This window comes from Alosa alosa, chromosome 21, assembly GCF_017589495.1.
Source record: "Alosa alosa isolate M-15738 ecotype Scorff River chromosome 21, AALO_Geno_1.1, whole genome shotgun sequence".
NCBI lineage: Eukaryota > Metazoa > Chordata > Actinopteri > Clupeiformes > Clupeidae > Alosa > Alosa alosa.
The window spans coordinates 6,843,107-6,869,209 of NC_063209.1; the positions used below are offsets into that span (position 1 = coordinate 6,843,107).

Sequence of the window (26,103 nt, forward strand, 5' to 3'; positions counted from 1 at the left end):
ACCTTCTGTATGACCACTCAATTTGTAATTTGCAAAAGTAATGTAATCAAATCCATGTACTGTTATACCGTTTCTTGACATAGCCTACATAAATAGCAACCTATCTCACAGGTTATCATCGTTATAACAATATTATTCACTATCACTGCCAAGTGTTGTTGGGGGGAACCCAAGCAAATAGATCTGCCTTCCGTGTGCTGAATGATGACTCACCCCAGCTTAATGTTGTTAACAGCAACACCTTGTTGTGCAAGTGGAAGGTCAGCAGAGCACATGACAAGGCCGCCACCTAACAATCTATAGGTGGCAGCAGTGCTCTTCGTTAAACTACCACGTTAAATATTTTGCTGTCCGTGAGACACTCAGCTACAAACTGCTTACAGATTAAATGTAGTGGATCGAGAAGGACTAGGCCTCGCCTCCATCATCCTATCATTTTCCATTAACTAAACGTCTGTCTTACAGATTATTAACTTTCTGCACTAGGCTTTCGTGTTTCAGGATGTAGCTTTTCAGAGGGCTCAGTTTAATTCAACTAGCCTGTGTCAGATAAAAGTTTTTAGTTTAAATTCTAAGTGAATTTATCGGCTTTAATTACATTCATCTTTTTATGCTGACCCTGGAAGGCATTTGCAATAGGTCTTCTCCAATTGCCAAACCATGTTTATGCAGTTTGTGTGAACATTTGGCAATAGAATGTCTTATTGATTTTTTTTAAGAACGGGAGTGACCGTGTTCGAAGTTCGAATATTCTGCAACTTTGTTTTGCTTGCAGAGATCACCCATTATTAAGAGGCAGTTTCAGGCCTACTACATACAGTGAACACAGGGTGGACAAGACTATGTAAAACTGGCTTATTGAACACAACAATTACAAAGAAAAGCTTTCGCTCTTTTTTTACATTTCATGCGCGCTCTTGTCTGCTTGCTTCCGCAGGCCAATGACGCCACAACCCCTCCCCTGCCTGCAGCTGCTTGGCTGACTCCCTCTCTGCTCCCCCGCGCGCTCCACCTTCGGTGAGAAGAAGTCAAATCACCTCGAGACGGTCGGTGGAGTGACAAGATGGCGGAGTGAGTGGGTTGCTCTTTGGAAGGAAGAAGCGACTCGTTTAATTCATAAAAATATTAATCGAAGAGGGAAGATTAAGTTTAGTTCGTGGGTAACATCGGACTTTCGACAAACAAAGGGAAGGCATCGCCCCTCACACCGAGGTGGTTCATGAAGGAAGAGTCGTTGTCGAATTGCGAATTGCAGTTCTGCTGGTGTCCTTTCGATTTCTCGCTAGCAGGCTAGCTAGCTGGCTATCTTGAAACTGGAAATACTGGACTTCTGACAAAGCCATCCGTTTGGAGCATTTTCAGGGAACCTTGATGTTTTGCTCGATTTTGACGGACTATTACAAATATAAATGATATTAATGTTTTGTGTTTCTAGAAATAGTTGGCTAGTTACTCGGTAACAAATATAGAACTGGCTAGCTAGGTCGTTTGCTAACGCTAGCTAGCTACATTGTTTCAAGTGAGAGTCGTCCACGACAAACAAGGACTGAATGTTCTGATTACCGAAAGGCCTAAGGGAAGCACCGGTTCAGTCCCATAATAACAAAATTTTAAACTGATCGAGTGTTGCTCGTGACTCGAGGACATGGCAAGCAGCAGCGGCTCTAAAGCCGAATTCATAGTCGGTGGGAAATACAAGCTTGTTCGGAAAATCGGATCTGGATCGTTTGGTGACATATACCTGGCAATCAATATTACAAATGGAGAGGTAAGCCTGCTGGTCTCATCATTACTATAAATAAAAAAATAAAAATCTAGTTATTGTACTATGTCTGGGTGGAAACGATGGATCTGGTGACCTGTGCTAATGGTAACGTTACCTGAGAGGCTCTTGGTAACGTTACGGTACATCTCAGCTAACATGAAGTTAATGTTAGCTTGCAAAAAACAGCGAACTCACAGTTCGCTGTATTTGAACACATTTGCTTCTGTCGACTGTGTTGACGAAATTATTTATTAACATTTAATGTTTTTAGTTAAAGTGAAACGTTTAACCATCACAATGTTCTGCATGTTCGATTGTTAAGTTTCTCGATCAACCACTTGTAAGCAGGTTTCGATGTTAATCTTTTTGTTGTAGGAGGTAGCAGTAAAGTTGGAATCCCAGAAGGCCAGACACCCACAGCTGTTATATGAAAGCAAATTGTATAAAATACTTCAAGGTGGTGTCGGAATTCCACACATCAGGTAAGACATAAAATTGGATTTACAAATTGGACGTCGAATTCCTCTGGATTGCGATATCGTTCAGCTAGCGTGCCTAACGTTAGCAGTCGTTTAGTGAAATTGCATAGTTCAGGTGGGATTATATAGTTCGGCTGGTTTCGGTAAAAGTGTACCATTTAATATTTGTGGTTATTTGATTATTTACTTTGCCTGAGTTATCAGGATTTTGCTATGCTTCTATGCTTGCTATACGAAGCTATGAGACTTGGGAAGGTTATAACGTCATTAGGTTGACTTGCTTGGGTATATTAGATCAGTTGCAGTGGAGCACTGAAACAACGGAATATTTTTGCGTCTAATGTGTTTTCGAGTGTTCCACATGATGAAAGTGTGACACTAACGTTGTTGTTGCACGTCCAGTTGTGCCAAGTGGATGTCTTGCTAACGTTAACGTTACTCTGGTTGGAAATGGCCGCTCCTCTTTTGTTGTGTTTGTTCCAACATGTCCTCCTACTCGGTTAGAAAATGGCGGCGGCCCAGTGCGAGCGAAAACAACTTTCGGGGCCTATCCGCATTGTCTCTCAAGGTTACTGAAGACTGGAATCTATGTTTATTTAATGCTAAAATTACTGTGTGGTTAATAGTTTGTTCTGTCTTATGTATTGCAATGGATGCAAGATATTCGAATTTCTGCATTCGAAACCCCGTCAATCGTGATTATCTTCCGGGATTAAACGTTACGCGTAGGCTAATCCACAGCGCTACCGCTAAAACGTATGTTACATAGAATTGATGTCCTCTGTCTTGGTGTTTGCTCTCCTGTTCCTGTCCTATTGATACAACTGATTTGTGTGTGTGTGTTTTTAATACATAGCAAGATTAAAGTGTGTAGACGCCTTATATCTGAACACACTTGACGTGAATATGTCGGAAGTGTTCCTCGCAGAATTCAAATTTCCGTGGGATCCTTTTTGGGTTCATTACAAGTGAATAACAAACCCCACCTTATCCAGGCCAGGTGAAGACTTCAGTTACGGTCTCTGTCGCATTGGTTAGCCTCCATAATTTCTCACAAGCTAATAGCTGGTAATACGTGTCTGTATTGTTACTAATGTTTAATTTAATGAGGTATACAAATGTAAATGTGTCTGACTTTTAGTGAATGTCGTCCTAAGACACGTTATTTAGGTTAGTTTTGAGGAACTGATGGGAAATGACTGACTAAACATATTGCCATCTTACTCTAGTTTGGCCTATATTTGTAAGTATACATTTATTTAATCTCCAGAGAACAGAATTTGCACCCTTAATTCATCCAGTATTAAAGCATACTGCAGTCAGTGTCTGCATCTGGGTTCACTGATAACAAATCCACATCAAGTATTGACATGGGGGAGGGGGGGGACCCCACCTACTGTGTGCTTGCACTTTGGAAATCCACTAGGATACTGCCCCAACCCAATGGTACTCTGTGCTTAATTACTAACTGCTAGTGGGTCACAGATCATGTCCTAAGTATCATCATTGAAAATATAAGTATATTTTCCCCCTTTTGTCATTTAAACTTTTATGTGTAAGAAACATCAATCATCTGCTTTAAACAAAATGGCTAGCAACCATTAAAGTAATTGCCACAAACTTTTGTTGTGGTTGTTGACTTTACAGCTGGCTTTAGGCTCAACATACCACTTTGGCCCACATCTCCTCAGATAGTCAATAGACACAGACTTCAAGAAGTTATACACTGTGTTGAGCAGTTGAACTTCAATCTCAGCCTTCCTACTGTGGATAGTTAGCTTGCCAACGCAAGCTAATATGATAACCTGCCACTTAAGGTTATACATTGCCTCTTTCTTGGCAACTTTAACAAATTCCAAGCAAACAAATTAGATTATCTAAAGATAATGCTTGCTCCTGGGACATATACGAAAAACCAAGTCCCCTTGTGTTTTTTCAAGTTTAGCATAGTCTTAGTACCAAAATATTGGTTCTTGTGACATCCATAGTATGTTGTATTAATTGTGACTGAGGCTTTAGGTACCTCCTTCATATGCTTGTCTGTGTTCTAGCACAGTGTTTCACTTAGAATGAGAGATGTCTGTTCTGCGGCTAAGACTCAAAAATATTTAGCCAATGTATATTAAACATGGTTTAAAAGGATGTTAAGCGAAGTTCAGTAGATTGGTGGCTTTGTGAAAATTAGAAATTGAGCTTATCCTCCCTGTAATGTTCTGTGATGAGTGCAGGTGTTCTGAAAACCTGTAAAAGTCTGTTTCTTTTCATGTCAGATGGTTGGACAAAGTGAGATACAGGAGGTATGATTTGGCATTTAAGTTACTTGTTCAGCCAGCACATTGCAGACAGTTAAGCTAGGTTCAAAGGCCAGTGACGACATATTAAGAGTCCTGCTAGTATGGAGAAGTCAGTTAGAAGCATAGAAGTTTAGCCCGGAGAGGTGTTGGGGCCCCTTTGGGCAAGACCTATTTTCTGTCTGTAAATGTACATCAATTCATGGACTGTATCCTTTTTAGAAGGCATTTCAAGACAATTTAATCAAATTTATTGGACTACCTAGTTCAAATTGAGTAGTTTGTTGGCTATGCTGGAACAGTCTTTCATATTCACTTCCTCTAATGCACAACACTTTTTGCAAAAGCTTTGTTTGAGGTTAGGCCATCCTTAAAAATATTTTCGTTTGCCGTAACCCGACCGACCCTATCAATTTAGAACCGACCCAAATATTTATTTATTTTTCCTCATTTAGTCCGACCGACTTGCCGGTTGTAAACTTGCGTTAATACCGACCGATTGTTTTTTTTTACTCTAAACAACCAATGCAATAAAATAAATTTCTTTTAGTAGGCCCAAGTATTGTGAATATAAATTGCCTACATGCAAATGTGGCTCACTTAAAAAAAAAACCTGTGGCGTCATCTCTACACCATTGGTTTTACGCATGTCACACTATGGCCTACAGCTTCGTTTCATTCACACAAACTGAACGCTTTTACTTGGCACGAAGTTCTGGAAGAACTGTGGCCAGATCTTTTCTCATCCCTTCTCCCCCTAGTCTAACGGTGACGGAGTATTGAAATTGGTTGTGGTCTATTCAGCATTTCTCAAAATATGGGTCCGCAACATGGAGACTGCTGGTCCGCGGAGTCGTGGAGTGAAATTAGGGCCGGTGCTTCATCTGATAATTTTCTGCGCAGTTGATCAAGAAACCACGTATCGACGAAAAAAGAAAACAAACGTTTCTGCTATCGATGTCATTAAACATGGAGCCCTACAATTAAGTGGTGGTATGAGCATTCATTCAATCTTGGCGTCTCTTGCAAGGAGAGAAACTGAAACTAATCGATAACGTTGGTATCAAAGCTCCGCTTCAACCTGTTGGAAGGCTATTTATTTATTTAATGAAACCTGATAGAATGACGTTGTTTTTTGGAACTTCCTTAGAAACAGAGCAGAGACTGTATAATACACTGTATAGCATTGAGTATTGTATAGTCAAATTTCAATATAACGTGGCCAAGAGCTATTGTAGCCTTCTTTCTGGGTACATGTAGATGAGCCCTATGACCCAAAAGTCTGCCATGACCGGGCCTCAGGTCAAAGAAGTTTGAGAAAGGCTGGTCTATATAACCTGCATCAGAATGAGGTTTGCAATGGTGCGCCTGAAGGCACGGGTTGAAGACCCAGTCAGTTACGTCACGATATGCACATTTGTGTAAATTCCTTCCTATGTAATCACCATGACCAAAATTGTACTTTTTTTTTTTTACTTTGAATCTTGGAAAAAAAAAAAAAAAAAAATATTGACCTACCTACCGACCCATTTTTAAAAAATTTTGGCTGTTACTGCAAACAAAAATATTTTTAAGGATGGCCTTACTTGTCGTCACTGAATACTCTCTATAGTATGGCAGATTTCCTTCCTCAAGCAGAAAAGGAACCCTAACTTCAGCGCAGTGAGCATTGTGCTTTACATACAGCACATTGTTCAGAGCAGACCAGAAGGCTGATCAGGGAAGAATGTGTCGCTGCACTCGATTTTAAAGGAGCAGGAAACATGTCGGTGCTGGGAGAACCTGCTAAACAGGCTGCCCCTCCTCCACTCATGAATCATTGCGCTGCTTGTGTGCATGGAAAGGAGCACATTGAGGCTGTGCTCTTTCAAGGCTTAATCAGGCCAGCCTACTTCACTTCCAAGCTATAGTATAACCAGTTCCACATTGGTAGTTAAGGGTTTACAAAACCCTATCTTTCTTTTTTTTTTTTTTCTCTGATGGGCCCTGGTAGTTGATAGTTGGTGGCCTCTTTTTCGGCGGGAGGGGGGAGACGTTGAAGGAAATGAGTGTCCCACAGAGAGGTCTGCTGTTTCCTCCAGAAAAATCTTTTCAAGTTAGAACTACTCAGTTTGTTTACTCTCAGGCAATTGTTAATTGTCCAGTGGCATGGACATTATTGCATGGTGGTCCTCAATGCTTGGCCTCTATTCCAAGTTTGGATTTTTTAAACCAGTATTGCAAAAGGTGCCATGTCATATTTCAAAATTGGCCTTTTATAAAATGATTACAATTGGCAAAAACAATACTCTTCTTGTCCTAACATTTTAATGAAAAATTGTCATGTACTCATCAAACACTGGAACACAAGGTTATGACCATCCATATATTGCGTATGATTCTGTGCAACAGCATTGCTGTAGTTGATGCCCATGTTACCCAGTTACTAGGTCTGTCTTAATGAGCGTTGAATTTGAAATGGCTGCCATTCCAGGCATTTGGTTAATGTTCTTCCCTTCACTGGCTATAACGAGAATACAAGACCGTTTTACAAATTCTATGTATGACCGGAAAGATGGGATTTAATCATAGCAGTATAGCAGGGAATTAAAAGTGAAATTTTACATTGAGCTCTGTTGATTGATGACATTTGTGTGAATGCTTACCGCTCTGTTGCTAATGGACTTTGAGGCATTTTACACGTAAGCTTAGCCTTTTGATGTTTGTCTTTGAGCTTCAGTGCAAAAGGTGTGGCCATGGGAATGCAAGTGAAGGCGACTGCGTCGGTTGGGAGTGTCTGTTTGCCTGGTCAAAGTACTGTCAGTTTCCTGCCTTACCAGTGCAGACATGAGATGGCCACTGATGCTCTTTCAGTTTGGTTAATGAAATGTGTATTGACGTGACGGGAGAGACTTGTTGCCATCACGTTACCTTGTCTACCCTGGCTCCTCCCCCCCCATAATAATGCTTTTGCCTGCGAGGCCTTGCTGGTTGCCTGGCGACCGTGCTAGCACGGCGTGCGATGGGAGGTGTGGGGACTAGCGCTGACCTCTGGAAGCAGTGCTTAGCGGAGGAGCGGCACGGCGAGGACGCCTGGAAACTAAAACCTCTTGGTTAATGATGAATGAGTCCCGGCCCCTGCTCCACCCCTCAGCTGCACTGCCTCTCCCATAAACCTGCTACGTCAGCACACTGCTGTCAGCACGCTAGCTCAGGAGAACTCGACTCAACAGACAGGTGTTTTTTTTTTGTTTGTTTTTGGGAGGACTTCTGCTTGGTGCTATGTACACTTTATGGCTAGACTGGCATGTTGGCAGAGTATTGTGGGAAGAGGAGAGGTGTGGTACTCTTGAGCCCTCTTATATTCTATCCTGAGGGGTCAGTCAGACAGGGGTTTTTTCCCCTTGGGGCTATGCCCAAGAATCTCCACTTCAGTGCTGCATCATTACTGTGTGTGTTACATGACTCTTAATCTGATTCTATACTTTAGGACATATTCTGTCCATTTCTATGTCCTGATGTATTTTTCAGTCAGTTTGCCATTTTAGTATTTTTCAAATTAAGGCAAACAGTCACACTTTGGTCAAAGAAAGGCTGCAGTTTTAGCCTGGTTGGGACAGCTATCCTAGCCAGTTCACCACACCAATAAGCCGTTGTCTGACAAAGTGAATGTATTTTTAGTGCTGGTCATCGTAGGATCAATAGTGTTTTAATTGATGCAGCTGTCCAGGAGAGCGATGGTATTGGGGAAATGACCATGGTGCTGGTGTGTTGCAGGTGGTATGGGCAAGAAAAGGACTACAATGTCCTAGTGATGGACCTGCTGGGGCCCAGCCTGGAGGATCTCTTCAACTTCTGCTCCCGCAGGTTCACAATGAAAACTGTTCTAATGCTCGCAGATCAGGTAAGTAACACTTCTGGGTCGGCCGTTTGGGGTGGGGGGGGTGGATGTCACACTGGCTCGAACAGTTGGTGTCAACACACAGATTTTGGTTTGAAATGTAAATCTTTGTCCTCTTGTGTCTTTGCAGATGATCAGCAGAATTGAATATGTGCACACAAAAAACTTCATCCACAGAGATATCAAGCCAGACAACTTTTTAATGGGCATCGGCCGCCACTGTAATAAGGTAAAATAAGAACCAACTTTCACCCCTTCAACCGTTCAGCTACACAAGGACCAGTCTCTGATCAGGATAGTCACTATTTTCAGCTGACTATCGTGATCACCTATATGATCACAATTAAGGCATTGCTTACGGGTTCAAGTCCCTTTAACCTAACATGGCATACCACCAGGATTAAAATCAGACACCTGAATCATAAAGGTACACCGTGATACAGGGACACCGTGATACCCAGTTTGCGGTTATCCAAGGTATCGGCAAGTGTCCGTGTGACGTCCTGCGCTTCAACAGCGGCTTCTCTGGAAACAAACAGGTTGCAGTGGGATTAAACAAGAAGGCTTTTGCATGTGACTGTCATTTTATTTGTTCTCCCTCTCGAAGTTGTTTTGTTCCGAATGTACCTGAGGTTGCCTGATTTGTATTTTGTTACTCATTACTTTGAGCCCTTGCAGACAGGCAACATTTGGCAAAGTTAAAGCATGATGATGCACATTTAAATGTGGCATACCAGCACCATCTCTGGTGGTCACCCTGTGGGTCACTTAGTATGAAATGAAACGCACTGGTACTCTTTTCGTACCAAAGCAGTGAAGCCTGTATTACCATTTTTGGCAGTGCTGTTTGGAGTAAGTGTTTACCATTGTGTGTCTGTGTGAATGCCAGCCTCAAGCTTGTTTTATTTTTGTTAATTTGTTCGATCTTTTTTTTTTTTAAATTTATTGCATACACTTATGAATCTCACCCCTTTGTCACACTAAATATCACTGGTCAGAGAAGAAGCACACGTACACCCTCTCTCACACCACCTGATAGGAAGGCCTTGGTCTTGGCTCCACTGAAGCCTTGAGCGGGCAGTGCTCTGGACGCCGCAGACAGGGGGGACCTGATTAGACTTAGGCTTTCTCTTTTTATGTCTGTCTTTTTGTGTAAAATCCCACACACTATCCTCTGAAGTCAAAGGCCTTTCGCTCAAGCGCACTCCAACCCTCTCTGCTTTTTACCTGCTGTCCCTCACATTGGTGCTTACCATAGCCTATGTGTCGCCCAGAAAGATGTGTGTAGTTTCTGTGGACAGATCAGATATTTACTTAAACATAACCAAGATTCTTAGATTCATCTTAACGGTGGTTCTTTGGGGTTATACAGTTCTTAGATTCATAGATTTCCAAATTAGAGCCAGAGCCACCATTTCTCTCCAATTTGAAGTAATTGTGGCAGCTGCTTGTAAGTTATACAATTTGGTAATATTAATGGTATGTGGTATTGCTAAATAACCCAGTATTTATTCAGTATTCTCAACCCAGGGTTGATACTCCTATGGAATAGTGTGGAGTTCCTCTAGTGAATATGCCTAGCTCTTCACCCCTCTTTCCCACTTCTGCCAACGTTGTCTGGTTTGACTTTGATAAGGGCACCCAGCTTGGCATCATTAGGCTAACTTTGCTTGTTGTGTTGCTTTACCCAGGGCCGCTCTGTAGGAACATTTTCCCCTCCTACCCCACCCCACCCCACCCCAAATGCAAAGCCGCAATTTTAAAAGCTGTCCTCGTATGTCTTGCACAGCTGCTGAATCCACAGAGCATATCGACGGCTACTGCACACTTTTCTTTCTCTCTTCCACTCTCTTTCTTTCCCTCTCTCACTCTCCCTCTCTTTCCCTCCCTCCCCTTCTCCATAATCCTCACTCTACTCCTGTCTTTATTTTCTGTCAAGCTTCTCCCTTCCCGATTTGGCCTTGCCAAATGCCAGCAGTATTCTAGCCTCTTCCTTACTGAAGGTGTGTCTTTAGCCCATGGCCCATGAAAAGCTTTCATTTGACCCCATTTGCTTCCTCTGTTGTCACAGGGACTTGGTTGGGCAAAAGCAAGTTTGTTGATGGCCACAGTTTTGTTCTTTTGTTTTTGGTTTGGTTTCTGTTAAAAGCTTCTCATGCCTTAAAAGAAATAGTGACTAATAGAGGGACTGGCTGTAGAATTTGCCCTGTTTTAACCCTAGTTGTGCCAGCGAAGTGGACCTCATGCCATCTTTCTCTTAGGCATACACTTTTGCTCTACACCTGAAGTGACGGTCCCTTATAGTTTTGTCATATGTGGCATGGCTAGTGTTAAAGTCTGCAAAGTCAAAAAAGTGAATCAGGCTTGGAAACAGTTTGTCAGATAGAACAGCATTGGAGGGGGGGTGGGAGGTAGGGGTAACCATAAATAACACATGTGCCACTATGGCTTTGGGGGGTGGGGGGGTGGGGGTAACCCAACGAGGCAAGCGGGGGTGGGCGCTCGCATTTGTTGGAGGGCATCTCTTCCCCCACTTCCCCTCCCTCCCTCTCTCTCGCTCCCTAGCCTACATGCGGGCTAAGCCAGGGCTGTAACTCAGCCAAGGCCGACTTCCAGGAAGGGGTCCGGTAGTGGAGCAGAGCTCTCTCTCCCTCTCGAATCTGTAGTCAGTATCCCTAGCTGGTGGACGAAGGATGGCCGTGGGCTTTCTCTTCCCCCTCCCTACGACCTTCTGCTGCTCCTTCTCCCGTTCTTTTTCTGAGCCTTGGTGTTGCCTGTCTGCGCTGGCCGTGTGGGGTTGTCAGCAATACTGTTTTGATGCACTGCACCCTCTATTGTTTGTTCAGTGTTTAGAAACTCCAGTGGGGAAGAGGAAAAGAAGCTTGGCTGTTAGTTCTTCTCAGGACCCATCTTTCTCAGGATTAAACCAGGTCTGAACCCTCCACCGCCTCCTAATACAACCCCACCAAAGTCTTTTCTATTATTTTGGTTTCCTTTTTGGAATCCCCCCTTCCTTCTACATCATAGCAGTGTTTTATTTTTTTCGGTTTTTTTTTTCCTTTCTTTTTTTATTTGATCTGTAACCATTAACACTTGTTGGCATTAAACCAGACACACATGCTAAACCAAAATAGATTAACTCCTAATCCAGATTGAAGGAGTCTGCAGAGGAAGAGCGTTGTGCCTTGTGTACAGAAAAGGTGAAGTTTTTTTTATTTATTTATTTTTTGTTGCATTTTTGTTTTCCGTTTTTATGAGTGACCAAGTTTTTCATGTTAAAGACGCACTACTTCACTTGTTCGTACTTGTCCATGCACATCAACTCCACTGTGATGTCACCATGTCCAGCTAGTTCTAGGTTCGGATGTCCTGTAAAAGCAGAACATGGCGATCACTGCTGCCCCCAGAACAGTAGGTTCGAACCGTACATGAACAAGAGCGAAGGGAAACCGGGTACTAGCACACATGCAGGCAGCAGAGTCCCATCTGTTGAAAGGCTGATAAAACAATGCCATCCCCTATGAGTCCAGCCAGGCTGAAGAAGCCCCTTAAACCAATAATCCGTGTGGCATGGGCTGTTTTCTCTCCACTACCTGTAGAGCACACAAAGAACTGGGCCGAGCCGTTATAAAAAAAAAATAAATAAAAAAAAGACCTCGCCATGACTTGCGCATTGGGTCCTTCTGTGGGTGCAAGAGGAGGCGAGCGGATGGGGGTGGGGTCGGGGGGGAGCCTGCTTTGAGGTGATCCTTCTCACCCACCTCCCCAAACCCCCCAATAGGGAACGAGTGCAGTGGAGCTGGTCTGAGCCAGCTGCTGAGTGCCAGAGAGGGAGAGTCGGGCGGGCGAGTGAGCACACTGACGTCATTGTCTGCCGCTGGCCTGTGGCCAGAGGCTCAGAGCAGAAAATGGAGTGTGTTTGGAAAACACAGGCCTGCAAAGTCAGAATGGGCACTGGCTAAAGGGTGTGGTGAGGTTTGCGCTCGTTTCCTGATTACATGGCCTCAAAAGATTTTCTTTCTCGCCATGTTTTTTTTTTCTCTGTTTTAAACTAAGTCATTACTCCTTATTATTACAGATTTTTAAACACTGGGGGTTCTTGTGATGTGTGTTTTTTTGGATTCTTCTGAGACAGACTACCACTGCTACAGCGCTGTTATATGCGATTGTGAACGCTCTGCTTGTATTTGGCTCCATTCTGATTGGTTTCAGAAGTTTCTAATGCAAACCACTTTTCCATGTAATTTTTCTTTTAGTTTTCAGAAGTTGTTTTACTAGCAGTTTCTTGGGCTGCTTCTCTGAAGGCCTTTTGCCGGAAGTGAAACTTTTGGTTACAGCTGAACCTATTTGATATACTTAAGCTTATCTAAACTAATAGCCTCACAATTGATCATAAATGGGGTTTTTTTTTGCGCAGCTCATTGACCTTTTTCTCTGCGTAGATTTACAAACAGATTTTATTTTTAGCTTTGTCTGAATGAGGGCGAACCAGTTTGCAGGCTCAGTGTTCAAAAAACACATGACAGTCCAGTCTTAAGAGATCTTTCTGTATTTGACCCACTTCAATAGTGGACCTTATTGTTAAGAGGGAGCTCCTTAAATACAAACTCCTCTACCCCGACACTCATGTTCTTCTGCTTGGAAAGTGCTATTTTGGTTGCCCTTGTAACATTATTTTTAGCTGCAGGAAGGCTCCATACTTCATTTGTGTTTCTATGAGAATTGTTAAAAACAAGGCAAAAGCAAGTGATGTTGGAGCTGGTCATCCAGAGTGAATAAAATGTGCATTTCATGTCTGGTGGTGGTGGCTTGTGGCACACTTGAGCGTGTTGGGACCTTTTTATTTTTTTATGTATATACCCCCCACCCCACCTCGATAGAAGCACCCAAATGGAACTTCACGGATGGCGTAACTAATTTTCTTGACAAGAGGAAATAAGGTCTGGATCGCCCTGGCTGAGCCGAGCAAGCACAGCACGCTTGACTGAGTCCATTTCAATACGGTAGCGGCCCCCACTGCTGTCTCGGTGGAAATGAATGAGTTGGGCCAATCGAGGTTCTTTTTTTCCAAGGTCAGTTGGAAGAATGAGTTGGGCCAAGGTGTCCTCTCCCAAGGGCCTGTGGCCTGATGGAACGTTCAGATTGCAACCTGTAGACATCCATTGCTGATGAATGCCACTACAACACTGAGATGGGTTTGCATAGAATCTAGGGGGTGTTTACCATCAATCTTATTCTTTGTTGTAAGACCCCAGGACTGACGATTATGAAACCATTATGTGCCTGAGTGGTATGCTAACAGATTGGGATTGGGGGCCTGGCTGTCAGTGAACTTGGTTCTGGGCCCTGCAGGGCAGAAAGCCTAGAGAGGAGACTCCGCTTGACCCCATTACTAGAAATAAAATTATTTATAGTTTGTTTTTCTCTTTTGAGGTCGAGCTCCATGTCTTAAACATCAGATATTATGTTGCTTTTGTTACAGTTGTTCCTCATCGACTTTGGTTTGGCCAAAAAATACCGCGACAACCGGACGCGACAGCACATACCCTACAGAGAAGACAAAAATCTCACAGGCACAGCTCGTTATGCCAGCATCAACGCACATCTGGGCATTGAGCAGAGGTAAACACTTTTCTTAAGGTGATGATGCATGGGGCAACTTTTTCAGCAATGTTGCTGGGTAACCACATAAATGATTCCATGTTTTGTGATTGGATGATCTGATCATGGTCATTTTCCTACTGGTGATTTAAAGTAACATGCCAATGACAAACAATACTCAGGAAAGTAGTTCGTCAAAGGTTCAAAAGATTGCCTTGCCTCAGCTTGATACTGTATGGAGTATTTTCCCTCAGGTAGTGACTCATGAATCCCTCACAAAGGCTCTCTGGAAATTCTACTCGGCACTACAAGACATGCATATTTTAGTCATAACTGATGCGTTTCTTATACGGGCACTGACCGAAATTTTTAATCAAACATTGATGGCACAAATCTGGTGTTCTGTCTGTGATGTTCTTATGACCAATCTCACTTAGAGGCTGTTGCAGCAGACAGCAGCTCATCCAATTGCTCTCAATCCTCTATTTGAGGAACTACTGTCCCAGCACTGTGGTGATCTGATGCCACAGTATTAGGTCAGCAGTGTCACGGCTTGATGCTCCGGCAGAAGGCGATGACTCTCCAAACTCCGCAGACCAGGGCTCCTTGTGAGCATTTCTGTGATTTATGGGCAAGCGGTGCTGGCATGCCCTTTACCAGCAGAGTGGCATGTCGCTGGTCAGCAAGTTAATTTAGGGCTCTGAGCTGCTCTGTTGCAGCCTCTTTGCCCAACCGCCACCCTGTGCGTTATCAGTCATATTTCAGTGGGATGTTAATAAGCACATTTCAAATGCCTTGCCCTTCAGCCCGGACTATGTTGTTCATGGTGTGTGTGGTGAGGTGCATCATTAACGGTATATGTTTCCAACAGTCGCCGAGATGACATGGAGTCGCTAGGATATGTGCTGATGTACTTCAACAGAACCAGCCTGCCCTGGCAGGGACTGAAGGTATGTCAGGCCGGTACTCCAGGGCTTCCTGTCCATTATATGAGGAGACCACTGGAGCTCTTACTGCTGATGTCTGTCGTGTGTGTGTGTGTGTTCGAATGTGTTTTTAATAGGGCTGTAACTTTACACCAACCTCACGATCCGGTTTGTATCACAATTTTTGACCCACGGTTCGATACGAATCTCAAATTTTTTTTTGGTGGGGGCTAGACATTTTATTAAATAACATTTTAATAGTCTCCCTTAGAACACCAGAAGATTACAATATATCTTTTATTTTATATCCTTTATATTTTTTTGAATGACTGATATTTATGATGGCACATTTTATGCCGATTAGCCTATAGCCTAGGCCTACTATTTTTTTTATTACAACTCTACCTCTTTAATTCAGCTGTCTGGTTGAAGCCTGGAAATTTTGTAAACAAAGTAGCATAGTTGGCTAGCTTAGCCTATCATAGTCTACTGATTGGACTGTTCAGTTTCCCCATGTGTGTTTTAAGTTTCAAGATGATACTTGTTCTCTTTGGGACAGGCCCTTTTTGGAAACGTTGGTATTGAGATGATCAGTCAACTTTCAATGCAAGAGTTTTAAACATGTGCAGCAATGATAGCTAATGATGCTAAACGGATTTAATAGTAATTTAGCTAGTCGTCTTCTATGCGTCCTTGCTTTCACGATTGTGAATGTTTTATTTAAGTCGCGCGTGTTCATTGAGTGAGAGTGAGAGTGAGAGTGAGGGAGGGAGCGTGAGCGAGAGCGGGGCAAGGAGAGGAGGTTTACTTCTATACTGTTTGGTAAAGTTGCGCACACAGTCTACAATGAAAGCAAGGAGAGGTATGAAATTATTATTTTATTTTTTTTTGGACAACGTAGGCTACCGATAAGTAAAGCGGGAGATGTGGATTGCTTTTGCGGCCGTGTAAGCTGCAAAGCAGTGCGTGAAACACTAGAAAGGGTGTGTCGCGATTCTGCCTTTTCACACTGCGACACAGTATCGTGGATATGAACGTCGCGATTTCGGGTTCGAATCGTATATCGTTACAGCCCTAGTTTTTAATCTGCTTGAAAATTATTAAAAGAACACTAAACATTTTTGAGGCAACATGCTTTTTTTCAGAGGATTAATTGCCCTGGCTCTTTTGAACATGTGTGTGTGTGTGTGAGATTGTCCTTAATTAAGCAGTTAGGGTAAATTAAGTCATGCCTGCAGGTAAGAATTAGGCTGTAACTGATCATCATAGAGACGATCAGTTGATAGCTGCAGGACTTGGGTTTATCATAGTGTTGTGTAACTTTAAGTTGAGCGGTGCTGAAATGGTAACTGGAGACAGGCTTTCCCGTTTTCCGGCTTTGCACTCCCCTGTGCTGTGAAATCGTCCTGATGGGGGGAGGCTCTATTTAGCACAGGCAAGGTTAAATAATGGCGCAGTAGAGCCCCGTACTGTGTCTTAATGTAATTAAATGGAACATCAGCTAGCCTGCATACCTTGGCCTGATATTCAGAGCTGGAGGAAGGTCATATCCAGCAGCGCTGGGGTGGTGGAAGGAAAGGCTGTGGTTGTAAAACAGAGTGCTTAAGCCCACCTAGCCAACACTGAGCACAGAATTAGGGTGGAGAGAATAAAGTAAAAAGGCAATTACAATAGCAGTTTCCCTCTAGGTTTCCAGGAATCCAGATCACCCCAGCGGGTGGTGATTTAAGTAATCTAAGGTTATTTGTGGGATGCGGTACTTAGCATTTCGCCCTGCTCTCAAATGCTGTCTCTATATTGCTAATGCTGTGATGTGCTGCTCCACTGGTGCTCCGAGACTGTGCTGGTAAACACATTCATTTCTCGCCCATATGTTCCACAGGCTGCCACAAAGAAACAGAAGTACGAGAAGATTAGCGAGAAAAAGATGTCAACCCCTGTGGAGGTGTTGTGTAAGGTAAGGACCCGCAGGCCTTGAGCCCACCCCCGTTGCTGACGACTCCAATCCCGAGAGCCGATTACAATGGGCTGTCACCGTGACCGACGGAAGTGAACAGACCTTTGGAAGCCTCCTGAATTTTGCCCACACTCGGTGATTGCAGTGTAGTTTTTGCTCTTTTGGAATGGAATGACTTAGAAATGTCAATGAATGTAAGGGAATGTGAGAGCTTCACTGTCACGGCCCAGTGTGAGTAAAGGGATCAGTTGAGGGATGGCCCAAAGGGGTTGCTCTAAACCCCTGAGAAGTCGCAGGCCATTCCTGCATGACAGTTAAAAATGGAGGGTATAAATGTCAGCCTAATCCAGGCTGTAAATAGGCTTTAGGGTTTCTGGAGGCCCTCCTAGTTAAAACATGGCAGCCATGACCTGCAAAGCACTTTAGCCGAGACTCCATCTCCTCTGTGTGAACCGCTCAGGCCAACACCTCACGGCCCCACTGGCAGGGACACCTTGCGTAATCTCGTTCACTTTCTCGAGCTCTGCGAATAGTGTCTCTCTGGGTTTACTAATCCAATATAATGCTGTTAAGAATGGAGTTGCCTTATTCTTACTCAGCGTTTCACAATGTGCCAAGGAAACATGTTCTCATTTTTGCCCACTCATTTGAACCCAACACCAAGACTGCGAAAGAATATTTTTTTGAAGCTGAAACGAAAGTTGATTTATGTTGGTGATGTTTTACAGACCAAAAGCAGAGGAACAAATGTGTCTTTGTCTGGTTTACAGGGTTTCCCAGCAGAATTTGCCATGTACCTGAACTACTGCCGTGGGCTGCGGTTCGAGGAGGCGCCAGACTACATGTACCTGCGTCAGCTCTTCCGCATTCTCTTCAGGTGCTCATCACCTCCTGCCCTTCCAGGCCTGATTCTAAGGCCATGCTCCAACACGCATTTAGTTTGACACAGCTCACTAGTGTGGGAAAAGGGTGAATTCTTTATGATGGGGAATAAGGAACTCCATAGAGAACTGAAGAAGTAGTCATTCAACTGAATGTGTGTGTGTGTGTGTGTGGTCTCTACCCAGCTTTCCTGACTTGACCTACCTTTCCTGGCCCTGGTACTTTAAAGGATATAAGCTTTTTAGTCAGTGACACATTTTTAGACCACAAGAACACCACAGGGCAAAGGGTGCATTTGTGAACATGAAATTAATTTTTGAATACGTCTGTTCTCTGCACCAGTGGGACAAAAAGTGTTTTCTGTGTTCTCTCCCCCTTGATGGGCATTTTTGATGTTGCATTCTATACGTGTTGACATTCTTGATTTGCTTTTCTATGTGTAGTTTACGTATCGACGTTCTTTCTCAATGGGTGTGTGTGTTGTTGTGCTTCCGCAGGACTCTGAACCACCAGTATGACTACACATTCGACTGGACCATGCTGAAGCAGAAAGCGGCCCAGCAGGCAGCGTCCTCAGGGGGACAGGGGCAGCAGGCACAAACCCCCACAGGCAAGCAAACTGACAAACCCAAGAGTAACATGAAAGGTTAGTAGCAAACAGCCAAGCGACGTTTTGAGTGCAAAAACAGAAGACACCAATTGCTTTCATTTGTTTGCGCAAAGAGGTTAAATGCAGAGAAAAAAATATATTTATAAATATATATATATATCTAGAAATGGGGATTCGGAAACACCCACAGCCAAAAAAAAAAGTACTGTAAGATATAAGACGTGGTGTTCTAAGAAGGCACCCAAAAAAAAAGCAAAAAAAAAAAAATTCAATTGGTCTGTCTTGCAAATGCAATGACGTCCTTGGGAAATTTGACTACTAACTTTGTGCCAAAGTGTCTATTCTTCTGGGCCAATGGGGTGACTTCATCAACCTTCTTATGTGGATGTAAAACAATCATATAACGATCCCCTCTGTGAATTAACCCCTTTCCAAATGGGATATGCGATTTGACTTGAGATTTCTGGCAACCATTGTTTCTGGATCTAACACTTGTTAATCTGCTTTTTTGATTTTTGCTTTTTTGATTTTTGCTTTTTTCTGCCATGGCATATATTTTTTTTATTTCTTTTAAAATTATAGTGACATTCTAACTACTTTCTAACACTCATCTGTTTGTTGGTTGGTTGGTTTGTTTGTCTCGTTAATCTTCATGTCTGGCTATGGGGTCTTCATCAGTTCTATCTTCAAACTTTGTCAGAGATGCTGTTGTGATTGTGTTTCATAATGTGATGTGTTTTTTGATTGCAGTCTCAGGTGCTTGTGTTGTAAGAGCAAGCTGGAAGGAGAGTCCTGGGTAAACTGTTATGGAGCCATTTTCGAGACTGTAATATAAATGAATGAATTGGATTACATCAAATTGTGCATAATTTTATTCGTAACACTTCTGCACACACAGAGAAGTCTCTTATCAGGGCTCTACAGTGCGCCCATTTCACTCGCACATGCGAGTAAAAATGATGCCGTGCGAGTGCAAAAAAATAATTAGGCGCACTGGTGCGAATGACTTCTAACCAGGTCAATGTTTGTCTGCAAAATACACCGCAACATCGAGAAACATTACTGGTGCAAACCATAGAATCACGTCGCAAGTGCAGCATAAAAACTACACCTCCTATCAACGTTAGCAGTTTCGCTAGTAGTCGCTTCTATCAAATCCAAGAGCGCGCAGAAAAAGCGGCAAGTTAGACTAGCCAGCCAAGATGCAAAGATTGAAGAAATTAGTTCTTCTATCCACCGAATTCATCGGATATCGGAGGAACAGGATGAGATTCTGGGCTTTACCTATGCATGACTGTCTCCCCTCATGCAAAAGGCTGAAGTTGTACGCACAGTGTTTGGGTGAGAGAATTCAGAGTTGACATTCAGCACCTACCCTTGTTGCTCTGCATACAGTGGATGAAGGGGCAGCTAAGGCAACAATAGAAGCTGTGGTCATCTTAAAGGAGCTACAGCATATGCAGGTCTGGCTAGCGCTTGCAATGATTTCATACTGTCCACTCCAAGATCATCAGCAACAGCTTATGGTCTTGGTTGTCCACACTTGCCCCCTCTCCCTTCACTGAAGTACAGAATGTTTGGCTAAGGTGATGGAGGCCGTAAGCTATATGTAGCATAAATACATTGATGTGATATTTACGATATTCATGTAAGATATTTAGGCTACCATTAGTGTGTCCATGGTTGTCTCTGGCTGCTAACTTAAGTAGGTATATGTGTAAGACAGTACACCGGTGTACGGCATAGGTGTTGACATCACATCAAAATGGTCTTTCTCACATTTTGAACATTTTAAACTGTAATTCTTGCACATAGCACCTTTTAATGTCACGTCTGTTGGGCTGATTAAAATGGCTTAATCTCGTCTGAATGAAAGCAGCCTACCGTGTGTTGACTGGGTATGTTAATCCCCCTGTGTGGGGGGGGTTCTGCTTTTCCCAAGAGGAATGATAACCCTGACAATAGTGATGTCAGGCAGTCACTGAATTCCTTATCCTGTAGGCAAAGCTAAAGCTAACAAAGACATCTATGATCTAGTGACGTGACTTCACAGACAGAAAGGTTTCCGCATTAAATTATACTGTAGGTGATTAGGCCCTAAATCCATTTTGCTTATCAGCCAGTGCCGTCACCTCCAGAGAAAGGCTTTGAGAAGCATGAAATATGAATGTGGGAGCCAAATGGGGAGTTCAGGGTTTTTTGCACTCTCCCTCCCCCTCCCCTGTCCTCCTAAGACTCATCCCAATTGATGGCAGCACACAAGTGCAGTGAGGAAAGGCTTGTCTATAAATAGGATTTGCTGATGACGTGGTATGAAGTCTAATCCTTTGTATGGACCCTTTCAAGAGTTCCATTATCAGCATCATAGTTGGCCCCACAAGACTTCCTTTTTAACATTCCATATGTTATCTTAATGCAGAGGAAGTAGATTGGGGCCCAAATAGAACGTTCAAGCATTGTTTTTGTTTACCTTGTTGAAAGGGTCCATACACTGCCTCTGTAGGAGTCCATGGCCCCCATGCGCACACTGAAGCAAAGGCTTGCTTAGCATCTTGTCTCTTTAGTGCAGAATTTATAACCAGCCATAGGAAGGCTTTTTCGAGACATTTTAGCTGGCTAATAAACAAAACCTGACCACCTTGTTTTGTTGGTAGCTTGTGTGCAACACTGCTCTGGCTCTAAAGGCTGCAAAATGCCCTCAGTCAGGAGTTGAAGTGGCAAAGCTCTTGAGTACTGGAGCTTGAAAGAATTTTATTTGCAGGGGATTGCTGGTTTCTTGGATACCAATTTGGCTTGGCCATTCTGTGAGTCTGTTAACAATGGAGACATTGTTGATGTGAGCTCGCGTTTCAGCCCCCTCTGCGTTACACAATTACCAGGCATTTAAATTATATTTGTTTGGAGTTGGCCACATCAGCATTATTTGGCAAGGCCAGAGGAGTGCCTACAGTAGTCTGCTTGCTTCAGTATAATGGATTTTCCTGCCCTCTTTCAACATCACGTATCATCTGAGTCTTGCAGAGCCTCCATGTTTGCGTGCTGCCTGGCTCAGTGAATTGATATCCCCTGACCTTTCTGTGTGTGATGGGGCAGCCCTTTGAAAATGCTTTTAATTTGATTTGGAATTCAGGTACATAGATCACTTCCTGTGCACGGACTAACTCGCTGCACTCAGATATATTATCAATTAAGCATTCGACTGGTTTGGATTTTTCAAACTGAAGGGCAGTATTTTTTTTTTGTTATCCAACATGTTGTATTTACCTGTTGAATGCTGCCAAAGGCAATATGCTAAATTGCCTGCCGGAAGCTAATAATAAACCAACATGGCGCGCTTAGGTGGCCTTTTACCTCCTTCAGAATGTCGGGACTATTACATCAGAAGGGCTCTCCTCACCCATGAAATGGAACCCAGACACTTGAAACGTCCAGGATCTGGTGGCCGAGGGAAAAGCCTCCTCTTGACGTAGTGAAGGGGAGTATCCAAGTGCATGATCCACGTTGGCACACAAGTCTCCCGAGCAAATGCGTGAAAATAATTCGCCTGAACCCTTAACAAGCCCCTTGAAGGCTCTGCTCTCTCATACATCAGGCTTAGCTCTGTCATTGGCTAGGCTTTCATTGCCTCTGCTTTTTTGTTGACTTTGTACAGTCTTTGCCTGCAGCAAAAAAAAAGAGAAAAGGAGCTCCTTTGAAATTTCACCACATTTGAGGGAGCTGCTGCTGCAACTGCTGCTGCCTTTGTGGTTGCTGGAACAGCACAGAGGAGTGATCCAGTCATTAAAGCACCCCGGCATAGATGCCGTCATGCTCAGGCCTGACTGGGCCGGGGAGGGGGGGGTTGCACAGCTGAAGGTTTCTTCCTTCAGAAGTGCCAGTACGTTGGAGGAACTGGAGAGTTATTAGAAAAGTTACTGCAGCAGCACTACTTGTGTATTAATATCGGCTGTAAAGCTCTTATCACGCACGTGAGTCGCTCTACGAGCACAGCCTGCTTAGGCTTATCTGCCCCATTGACTTTATAAGGCTGGTCAATTTGCAAAGCTGTGGTTCTGTGAAAAATGTATTCCGCTTGGTTTTGCTGTGAACAGAAATGCATAGATTTTGCCATTAGTGTTTTACTGTTAGTGGAAAGAAGAGTAAGAGTTTGAATATATATATATATATATATATATATATATATATATATATATATATATATATATATATATATATATATCAGTTGACTTGGTTTATTTGACCTTTTTTTTTACTTACTGACTGTCCCTTCCCAATGAATAGAAGCCCTCTGTGCTAATACTTTGTCTACACACCACAGACTAATTAATGTCAGTATGGGGCCACGGAGTGTGATCCATTTTGAGGCTCAATTCCTTTCCCCAGATTGGAACATTGTTCCAAGTCTGTTTGTAGAACCACCTAAAGCAGGCACAGAGTTTCTGGCAGAAGGAAAAGCTCCTGTTTAAAACCTACTTAACCCACTGAAGAGCAGGGTAAGAGATTGCTTGAAAGGGTGAACGTATCTACTTATACACCTCAGTGTACAAGGCTAATATTGTTCTAAATGTTCATGTAGTTTTTATGGTCATAATTGTTGAATCAAGTGAAACGATTTGTATGAAACTGACAGGATATATTACCAAGGCATGTGACTAAGACTGTCCAGCCATGAATTGTCTCTGCTGAAGCATGGAGACATGTGGGCCATTAGTGTGCTTGGATGTTGCGATGGAGAGTGTGCAATGGTAATGGAGACCTCACACTCACGGAACTGGCTCCACTGGTCAAGGTGACCTCTCCACTGTGGTAGTTCATGGAGAGTGCACCATTTGTAGAATTCTGGCTTAGGCCTCAGTATTGTTTGTTTATCCATTCTTTCTTGTAGCTTTTTGAGCAGGTTTTATCAGTGGCCGTAGAGTTTCTATGGTATGTTTCTGCTCAGACGTAGTTATTCATTATGAGTTTTTTTTGTTAAACTTGACTGGGTGGGTTTTTGGATTTTAACCAATCATTGAGCTTGTGTGGTGAGCCATGTCATGGACGTTGTGGGCCTAACTTGACCGTGTAAATGTTTGATCCTCCCCAGCGGCCGCTCTGCAGCACACTCCCAGGCTTTGCTGCAGAGTGAGACTGATGACTCTGCACTTTTTTTATTACAGGAGCAAACGATGCTCTGCTGGGAGGGGTTTGGCCCTCGCCAATAAGAGAGGCTCAACCCTGTTAAGATGCTTGTGATCGCCTGACACTTACCCTTGTCCTCCCTTTCTCTCTCTCTCTCTCTTTCTGTCTTTCTCCATTCTTGTTCTTGTTTTGCAGGTTTCTGAGCATTAAGACAATGTATTGAAGCAGAGCAGAGAGGTCGTAGCAGGATTTGCCTTCCAATCACACCCCGGCATCTAGGATCAAATTCACCAGACCCTGCCAGGCATTGTGGGCAACCCTTTCCTGTTAAAATGAACATTGTTGTTCCATATACTATATATGTAATCGGTATATATAGATAACATGCTCAGCATATATCTATATATTGGTATGTATATACTATATTCACACAGAGAGAGCAGGCTTGGTATGGAGTTCAAAGCTGTAGCCTTTTCTATTGTCCTGTCCCTGAAGACTTCTTTTTTTCTTGTGTTTTATCAAAACTTGCAAAGGAAAAAAACTTAGAAAATGGTTGACTCACAGAGGATATAATTGTGCACATGCCAATGTTTTCCCCGAGCTCTCTCCTTCAGGATGCGGCTGGTGGGAGGCGGAAGCGGGGCTTTCCTCACCTGTCAGCTGCACATCACGGCGCCCCCCCTTCCCCCGTAGTCACGCCGTGTGGCTCCACCCAACACTTATACATCTGAGATTTAATTTTTCTTCCTTAATTCTTTTTTTTTTTCTACATCCTCAAGTAAAATGAGAACATGTAAACTTAAACCTGTTTCTGTCACAAATGAATCCTGGGTATTACTAAGCAAAACATTGGGTTTCTGTTTTCTTAATTAAAAAAGGTAATTAAATTTTGCCTGCTGATATGTGCTAGAAAAGCTTCTAATGTGAAGAAAAAAAATTCTAGTGACTACTAGGTTTCTCTTTAGAACGCTGCATTAACTATATTGTACTTGGTATTCTGAAGTCTAAAAAAGAAAAAAGAATAAAAAAATAAACTCCACAAAAGGATATTCATTACAAATTAGGCATCTCAACTAAACCTGTATGTTAATTGCTTAGATGAAAATTGTATGCATTGATATTTTTTTCTCCCCTGTCATTTGGAAGTATGGGTGTTTAATTGATGCGCATAACCATCCTCCTGTTCATTTGATTTGCAACAATGGCCTCCATATTCTGTTTTGAGACACTGATGTGCTCACGTCACCCCTACCCGTTATCATTTTTATATGCATATATATACACTTTTTTATCAGAGGAAAAATTACTTTTTCAGTTTTATAGAGTTGTCTTTCCCTGTTTTGAATTGATCATTTGGGGAAAGGGTGTTTTTGTTGCTTCTTCCTGCAGTGAAGCAGATCCTCTTGTAAAATATCTCTGGGACTTTCTCTGCTAAACTAAATTTGTTTTCTCTCGCTGCTTTTTAGAGTAAGCGACCTTTTGCTCTTTTCTGTTAGTCTTTTTTTTTATTGCAAGAAAAAGTTGAGGGTTTCTTTTCTATATATTTTGGGGATCTTGCAAAAGAAGGAAGATCCATTTTGAGTTTCTCAGCCTTTAGTCACAACCAGATGCACACTTGGCTGTCTTCTTTTTCTCCTTATTACCCCCCTGACCCAGCTGAAGGCATCTACTGCTGGACATTCTATAAAAGTGTAATTTATTCCCTTTTAGCATGTCAGAATAAATTAAAAATGACTTCTCAGAACCACTGTCCCAGTCTCTGTAATTTGAAGAGAAAACCTAGAGTTCTCACCTTAAGCCCTAACAGCATTTTTTGTTTTTGTCTTTATTTTTCTTACTCCATTTGTTCCAGTCTTGATATGTTTACCTCTCAAACCACAACACAGCCCCAGGCATGGTAAAGCCTGTATCAACTGAACGAGAGAATTGTGAGCCTTGCCACATTGAGCGCTAATGCTTTGACCTGAAATGTATTTTCTTTTTACATTTTTCATTTTTCTTCCCCCATGAGGTTTTGGTTGCCAGCGATACAGAGGGGTTTTTGGAAATGGTCTAAAGGTGTTCCTGTTAACTAGATCAGTTCCTGTAAACTGATTGTAGGGGTGGTGGGTAGTTGTTAGGTGCTTGTGGTGATGTTTTAATCTTATGGGATTTATATCTGTAAATATTAAAAAGGCTTCAAGTGGCTATCGTGGTAATTGGTTCAATTAATTATACCACATTGATATATTTAACCTCCCAGGTTACAGCAAGGACAGATCATTCATGGCTTTAAAAAAAAAATGTGCACAAATGCTGTTTCACTGGTGGTGTTTGCCTGAAGTTGGGGCTGCTTAGCACAAAGGGGGATTCCCTGTTTGGTAGCAAATTATGATCCATACTTACATTTGGATATGCAGAGAGTACAATGGCACAGGCATGCTCCCTTTAGGGAGTTTGCGAAACAATGGATGTAGTGGCGTTATACAAGGAAATTCTTTTAACACACACACACACACATAAATGAATGCTGTGTTGTCCTAAAGCATTTGTCGTGTTGTGCTTACCACCTTCCTGTGAACTACAATTCACCTTTCAGTTGTATTGTTTAG

General features: G+C 42.8%; 1 protein-coding gene across 4 annotated transcripts; it reads left to right on the forward strand.

Annotated features, from left to right (window-relative positions):
• The first annotated feature begins 982 nt into the window (after positions 1 to 982).
• On the forward strand, positions 983 to 25,256 carry csnk1a1 (casein kinase 1, alpha 1). 4 transcript variants are annotated; one of them, XM_048231688.1, is made up of 11 exons: positions 985 to 1,768; positions 2,141 to 2,247; positions 8,292 to 8,418; positions 8,546 to 8,644; positions 11,262 to 11,345; positions 13,898 to 14,037; positions 14,888 to 14,966; positions 16,825 to 16,899; positions 17,670 to 17,776; positions 18,279 to 18,391; positions 23,708 to 25,256. In XM_048231688.1, the coding sequence occupies exons 1-11, from the start codon at positions 1,646 to 1,648 to the stop codon at positions 23,713 to 23,715; spliced, it is 1,062 nt and encodes a 353-aa protein (XP_048087645.1). In that variant the 5' UTR covers positions 985 to 1,645; the 3' UTR covers positions 23,716 to 25,256. The 4 variants fall into 4 exon arrangements, with proteins under 4 accessions (XP_048087644.1, XP_048087645.1, XP_048087643.1 ...); XM_048231686.1 differs by having other exon boundaries at positions 986 to 1,768; positions 18,279 to 18,427; XM_048231687.1 differs by lacking the exon at positions 23,708 to 25,256 and having other exon boundaries at positions 983 to 1,768; positions 18,279 to 18,432.
• The last annotated feature ends 847 nt before the right edge of the window (positions 25,257 to 26,103 follow it).